This window comes from Coregonus lavaretus, assembly GCF_964263955.1.
Source record: "Coregonus lavaretus genome assembly, contig: HAP1_SCAFFOLD_249, whole genome shotgun sequence".
NCBI classification, from domain to species: domain Eukaryota; kingdom Metazoa; phylum Chordata; class Actinopteri; order Salmoniformes; family Salmonidae; genus Coregonus; species Coregonus lavaretus.
Window position 1 is genome coordinate 113,736 of NW_028166200.1, and position 7,233 is coordinate 120,968.

The 7,233-nt window shown below is 40.6% G+C and overlaps 1 protein-coding gene across 1 annotated transcript; it reads left to right on the forward strand.

The window, feature by feature from the left end:
* Positions 1-1,760: 1,760 nt before the first annotated feature.
* Positions 1,761-5,599, forward strand: LOC311114964 (endonuclease domain-containing 1 protein-like; the record flags this gene model as incomplete). The annotated part of the gene is made up of 3 exons (XM_084190183.1): positions 1,761-2,183; positions 4,555-4,811; positions 5,036-5,599. The coding sequence occupies exons 1-3, from the start codon at positions 2,108-2,110 to the stop codon at positions 5,597-5,599; spliced, it is 897 nt and encodes a 298-aa protein (XP_084046309.1). The 5' UTR covers positions 1,761-2,107.
* Positions 5,600-7,233: the final 1,634 nt, after the last annotated feature.

Sequence of the window (7,233 nt, forward strand, 5' to 3'; positions counted from 1 at the left end):
TCTCCCTACTGAAGTGCAGTTGGAGTATATTAACTACAGAGTCAGAGCATTTATCCCAAGACCAATGCAGTGTGATCACTGTAAAGCTTTTAGTCATGTAGCAAGTGTTTGCAGAAGGGAGAATCCGAGATGTTCAAGTTGTGGAAAGGATCATATTATGTGTTATAAAAGTGATGAATATGTGACATGTTGCAATTGCACTGGGAACCATGAAGCCACGTCTTCCGAATGCCCCACAAGGGTGAAAGAGAATGAGGTGGCCTAAGTCAGGGTTGTCCAGAGCATTTCAGATGCAGCAGCTGTTAAACGGGTTCAGGGTTTGAATGTTGCACCAGAAGAGTCCATGATAGTGGATAGACCTCCAATGCAGGATGCAGGGGTTGCCATTCACCAGCAGGATCCTGACATTTTAAACATTAGAAGGTTTGACTTCGTGGCATTTATAGCTATGGTAATTGATGGCACTGCCAAGGTGGAGAGAAGGTTCTGGAAGATAGAAATCATAGTGATTGCGGCGGAGCGGTTCCCGGGGCTGAAAGATTTCACAGCAAAGGAGTTACATGGAATATTGGCACAAGCCGTACCACCTTCTCAGGTCCTAGAGTCTGGAAAGGGAGATATGGAGAACTAAAAGAGGGAAGAAGTGGGAGTTTTGTTTGTTTTGACAATGTACTATTTATAAGCGTGGATTAAGTTAGTATCACTATTAGGTATGGATTCTGGTTTTTTCATTCTATATATATTATAAACCGTCCAGTTGGTGGCGGCAACATACCTTTTTGGGTGTAGTCCGCCATAAAACCCACAGGAGAAGAAGAAGAGGAAGAAGAAGAAGAAGAAGAGACTTTCCCCGCATCGGATCAATGTTTCCGTCACACGGAGAGAGTTACAGAGTAAGTATCTTTTACAATCTTGAACGAAATCTATTGTAATGTTTTTGCTACATCTGTGAAGTTGTCAGAATGGAAAAGCGAATTGAAAACATTATTATACACTTCTATCTCTGGTGTCATCTACGTCTGATACACGGAGTATTGGTTTCAGCATCATCGGTAGCTGCCGCTAGAATCAGCCACCACTTGTCTGCATTTTCAATAATACTTTTACAATCGTAGCTATTTTAATGCATACTATCGCTTCAATTCGTGCTTTGTTGTATGGTATAAGACGTCTGTGAAGTTGTGATAAAGTTTGTGAAATCGTGTGTACGTGATGCAGGCTACAGTACAGTAACGTTAGCATGCGTTTATTCAACATGTATGTAGCAGTATCAGTCATGTAGTAGCTAATACATGTCTTATGTTTCTAGTGTAATGGTGTGATAATCGCGATATTTGCCTTGCAATTCAATCTACACATGCATATGGGTCTGCAATGTTAGGTAGGCTATTCAATTCCCTTGACATTCTGCAAGCATGAATACTTTACAAGAATGGAAGATATGCATTGTGTTAATCTTACTATTTGCCCATGTAGATCTGACATGTATTGAATGCTTGACATGCGTGCTTTCCATAAATGAAGAGTGTACTTTGCACAGATGAAAACCCTTCTATGATGACACTCCCTTCCTGTATCTGTCATAAAGGCCTATGCATTCTTTGTCCTATAGCTACATAACTAAATCTGGTAGCTGTCACTTACCATTCATGCTGCAGCTTGGCTGTAGATTTAATCTCATGGTGCTGAGAATGCTTAGTAATGTAGCTGTCAATGATGTATTCTCTGTGTGTACCTTTTGGACGTGCCGGTACCTCCAGCGCTCTCTCCTGCCTCATGTTCGGCCCCTGTCCCTGGTGATCTACCCCAGGCCCCCTTGTATCCACCCCAGGCTTCTGTCCCTGGTGGGGTGAAGACCAGAACAGGGTGATGTCCTTCCTGCCTCCAAGACCAGAAGAGGGTGATGTCCTTCCTGCCTCCAAGACCAGAAGAGGGTGATGTCCTTCCTGCCTCCAAGACCAGAAGAGGGTGATGGCCTTCCTGCCTCCAAGACCAGAAGAGGGTGATGGCCTTCCTGCCTCCAAGACCAGAAGAGGGTGATGGCCTTCCTGCCTCCAAGACCTGAAGAGGGTGATGTCCTTCCTGCCTCCAAGACCAGAAGAGGGTGATGTCCTTCCTGCCTCCAAGACCAGAAGAGGGTGATGTCCTTCCTGCCTCCAAGACCTGCCTCAGAAATGACTGGGGTGAGTTTTTCCATAATAAATCAGAAGCTTAGAAATGGTAATTTTATATTTTATTTTCTCATGGTCTATCAATGCCACTGGGTAAACATTATCTAACTAAATGATGAACTTTTCTGTGATGATATCTGGGAGAAGATGAGTCCTGTCTGGTATAATTAGTGGTCAAGACTGGACCAGGAGGGTTGGGTTGGATAAACTCCTCTGTATGTGGCACAGATGTGACTATTTAGCATGTCTAACAATCAATCATCCCTATTGGCTGTGGGCTCCCCATTCTAAAGTAGAAGCGTAATTTTACATTCAGAAATATTGTCCAGAAATGACCTCATTGGACAGAAATGGGCACTCCTCCCCACACTCATGAGTAAACATATATCATGTTTCCCTGAAACAAAGGATTTCTGTATTTTCATGAAATAAGACATTGATTCATAGTATATCATACGTCCTACAAGCCAACATTCAAGGCAACACTTTATATAAACAATTATCAAATAAATGTGGAAACCTTTAAATCCCAACTAGAAGGGTAATTTTACATGCAGTAAAATTGTGTGACCTGCTTCAGCTCTTTAACATTTCTATGGTAGTTGAAGAAGTTACAAATGTTTTACTTTAGCAAATCAGTCACTTTAAATATTCTACATGAAGGTAGGGTAGCCTGGGGAACATAGTAACACAGGGTCAGTTGTAACCGCTAAATAACTCCAATTAGAAACCACTTAAAGCTCTTATTCAAGGTGCTAATGCTTGGTTAGTGTCTCTACATGCCCAAGAGGTTTTGTTTAAATCCATTGATACTTTTAGTTTTATTGACATAAAAAGTTATTTGAGGCCCTAAAGTAAATATACTTGCCGCCTCTCCTTTTTATTTTTTATTATTGACCTGTGTAACATTTGCCTACTGGGTCAATTGTAACATTTAACTTAAATCATATTGTCATAATAAGCAAAAGCCTAAAAGTGTTACTTTGTTCCCCAGTCTCCCCTACTCTTACTGAGAAAAGGCCTCCTCAACTGAAGAATCTATAGTTGCTGAGGTGTTAATCAGTCCAGTGCTGCTCTGACCACAGTGTTGTTATTAAACACATTTTCTAACACTACATACACAGCCTTGTCAACTCTAACTGTGAACTACTTCTATTACTGGAAATAAACTCAGCAGTGTTCAGACCACAGAATAAACCAACATAAACGACACCAGTAAATTAAACATCCATTATATGCCATCTTCTGGTTTCCAGTAAGTGTGTTAGAGGCAAAATCATAGGTGGAAAGTTGATTGACAATTGATTGCATTCAGTTGTACACATCTTCCTCCGTTTCATTCAGTTGTATACATCTTCCTCCATTTCATTCAGTTGTATACATCTTCCTCCATTTCATTGTTGTACACATCTTCCTCCATTTCATTAAGATGTACACATCTTCCTCCGTTTCATTCAGTTGTATACATCTTCCTCCATTTCATTCAGTTGTATACATCTTCCTCCATTTCATTGTTGTACACATCTTCCTCCATTTCATTAAGATGTACACATCTTCCTCCATTTCATTCAATTGTAAACATCTTCCTCCATTTAATTCAGTTGTATACATCTTCCTCCATTTCATTCAGTTGTACACATCTTCCTCCATTTCATTCAATTGTAAACATCTTCCTCCATTTCATTCAGTTGTATACATCTTCCTCCATTTCATAAAGTTGTATACACCTTCCTCAATTTCATTCAGTTGTATAGATATCTGTAATGAATGTGAGGCCTTTATGAGACATCATACTAAATATTTTGACTTGCTGGTCAAGGGAAATGCAAGTGTTACTTCTTTGAGTTGCTGAGTCAGAGGCGCTAAGCCTTGTGGGATATTAATGAATTTGAACTCAGCAACCGTAATTCCAAAACCGTCCCACTGTTGGAATAATGTGATGCGTAACTTCTGACCCACGCTATGCTGAGTAAAGGAATGTTTTTCTACCAAAACCAAAGTGTGGATGCAGTCACTTTTTACAGCAGTCTAATCTTGTTAACCCAGAACTAAAATCTTGCATAATTAAGTTCTGGGTCCATACGTGTTAGAATCTACAGTTGGTGAGTCACATTTTATTTGTTACAGCAGTTTCCATGTAACCATACAGAGGAGTTTATGCAAATCAACCCTATCTGTCTTGACGTCTGAAGGAGGAGTCTCTGAAAACCTATTTAAAGCAGTCTGTCTTGTCTCAGCTCAGCAGTCTCCAGTCTACCAACTGGTCTCTGTAACTTCATCTTTGTCTCTGTGGTGTCCAGTCTTCAGGTGATGATGGGGGTATTGAATCATCTCTCTACTCTCCTCCTCCTCTCTCTCCTTCCTCCTTCTCTCTCTCATGTAGTGGGGAAGTTCAGCGAAGTTAATGAGTGCAGTGATTTCTTCCTGGATGGGACAACTCCAAGTCTCCCGGGTATTTTGGTTGGTGGGACAGTCAAGGACCAGAACCGCTACAAACCGATTTGCCAGAAGTACAAAGACAAATACAGGTTTGCAACTCTCTACGACACGACCAACAAGATCCCTGTGTTCTCAGCCTACACCTTCACTGGTCCTCCTCCTAAAGGCAGACCAGATCAACCCTGGATGAACGAGCCCCAGGTAGGCTAATGTTTTGTCATATAACATAACATTTGTATTTGTTAACTGTCTGTGATATATAGCAGTAATGTTAACAGAATATAGAACTACCACTATAGAGGGTATAGAGACTTGATTGATTGTGGATCGTAACCCCCCCCCCCCCCCCCCCACCCCCCACAAAAGAGGGTTAATTGTACAGAAAAGTTGTGAATGAATGAATGTATGATTGTTGTTTCCTGCAGCTCAACAGGGAGAACAACAACCCTGAAATGGTGGTGGATCATCCATACCAGGCTGGGAACAACGACTACAAGGACTCAATAAAAGAAAAAGGGGTGAACAGAGGTCACCTCTTCCCAAGTTCACATGCTCATGACCTTGAAACTCAGAAGTCCACCTTTACCCTGACCAACATCGTTCCCCAGGTGGTGTCCTTCAACGATGGCAGCTGGAAGAAAATGGAGGACTATGTCAGAAAAACGCTTCAGAAGGACTGTCTTGATAACAACGGGAAGATAAAGGCCTATGTGGTGACTGGAGCAGCGCCCAGTGAGAGACACACACTGAAATACGGAGTGAACATCCCGGATCTCCTGTGGACAGCCTACTGCTGTAAAAACAACCAGGGAAAGTGGGTGGCCGGAGCACACTGGGGTGAGAACAAAAAGGAGGAAAAGAGGAAAACATTGAAAACAGAAAGCTTGGGAGCACTCGAAAACAAGTTGAACAAAGTTGGTAGTGGCAAGGTGTTCCCAAATAAGTGTCCAAGAGTTCTTAACCCTACCACTAACCCTTCCTCTAACTAACCCATCCTCCTGAGTTGGAAGAATCTCTTGGAAGAAATTCTTCCTTAGTGAGGAATCTTTACAATTCCATGAGAAATAGTTTTGGAAGGTTCTTTGGATGATCTAGGTACAGATGCTCACACTATATCAACAAACGATCAACTAAACTCTGTTGAAATGCTGTTGATATGCAACCACTTGTTACGGTTATAGAGTAATGATTATAAAGGTTATGAGGGTTATAATGTTATGAGGGTTAAAATATGAGGGTTATAAAGGGTATGAAGGTTATAAAGGGTATGAGGGTTATAATGTTATGAGGGTTATAATGGTTATGAGGGTTATAATGTCATGAGGGTTATAATGGTTATGAGGGTTATAATGTTATGAGGGTTATAATGTTATGAGGGTTATAATGGTTATGAGGGTTATAATGGTTATGAGGGTTATAATGTTATGAGGGTTATAATGTTATGAGGGTTATAATGGTTATGAGGGTTATAATGGTTATGAGGGTTATAATGGTTATGAGGGTTATAATGTTATGAGGGTTATAATGGTTATGAGGGTTATAATGTTATGAGGGTTATAATGGTTATGAGGGTTATAATATTATGTGGGTTATAATGGTTATGAGGGTTATAATGTCATGAGGGTTATAATGGTTATGAGGGTTATAATGTTATGAGGGTTATAATGTTATGAGGGTTATAATGGTTATGAGGGTTATAATGTTATGAGGGTTATAATGTTATGAGGGTTATAATGGTTATGAGGGTTATAATGTCATGAGGGTTATAATGGTTATGAGGGTTATAATGTTATGAGGGTTATAATGTTATGAGGGTTATAATGTTATGAGGGTTATAATGGTTATGAGGGTTATAATGTTATGAGGGTTATAATGTTATGAGGGTTATAATGGTTATGAGGGTTATAATGTTATGTGGGTTATAATGGTTATGAGGGTTATAATGTTATGTGGGTTATAATGTTATGAGGGTTACAATGGTTATGAGGGTTATAATGGTTATGAGGGTTACATGTCAACATCTGTATACTTTCAATTGAAATACGTTCTGCAGTCTGTTACTTGTAATGCTATTTTCCTTGTTAAAGGGGCCATCTGCGATTGCTACATCCATTTTTTGACTTTTAAATTCATTATATATTTACACTGAGTGTACAAAACATTATGGACACCTGCTCTTTCCATGATATAGACTGACCAGGTGAATCCAGGTGAAAGCTATGATCCCTTATTGATGTCACTTGTTAAATCCACTTCAATCAGTGTAGATGAAGGGGAGGAGACAGGTTAAAGAAGGCTTTATAAGCCTTTAGACAATTGAGACATGGATTGTGTTTGTGTTCCATTCAGAGGGTGAATGGGCAAGACAAAATATTTAAGTCCCTTTGAATGGGGTATGGTAGTAGGTGCCAGGCGCACCGGTTTGTGTCAAGAACTGCAACGCTGCTGGGTTTTTCACGCTTAACAGTTTACCGTGTGTATCAACAATAGACCAGTCAACTTACCACAACTGTGGGAAGCATTGGAGTCAACATGGGCCAGCATCCCTGTGGAGCACTGTCGACACCTTGTAGAGTCCCAAGCCCCGACGTATTGAGGCTGTTCTGAGGGGAAAAGGGGGTGC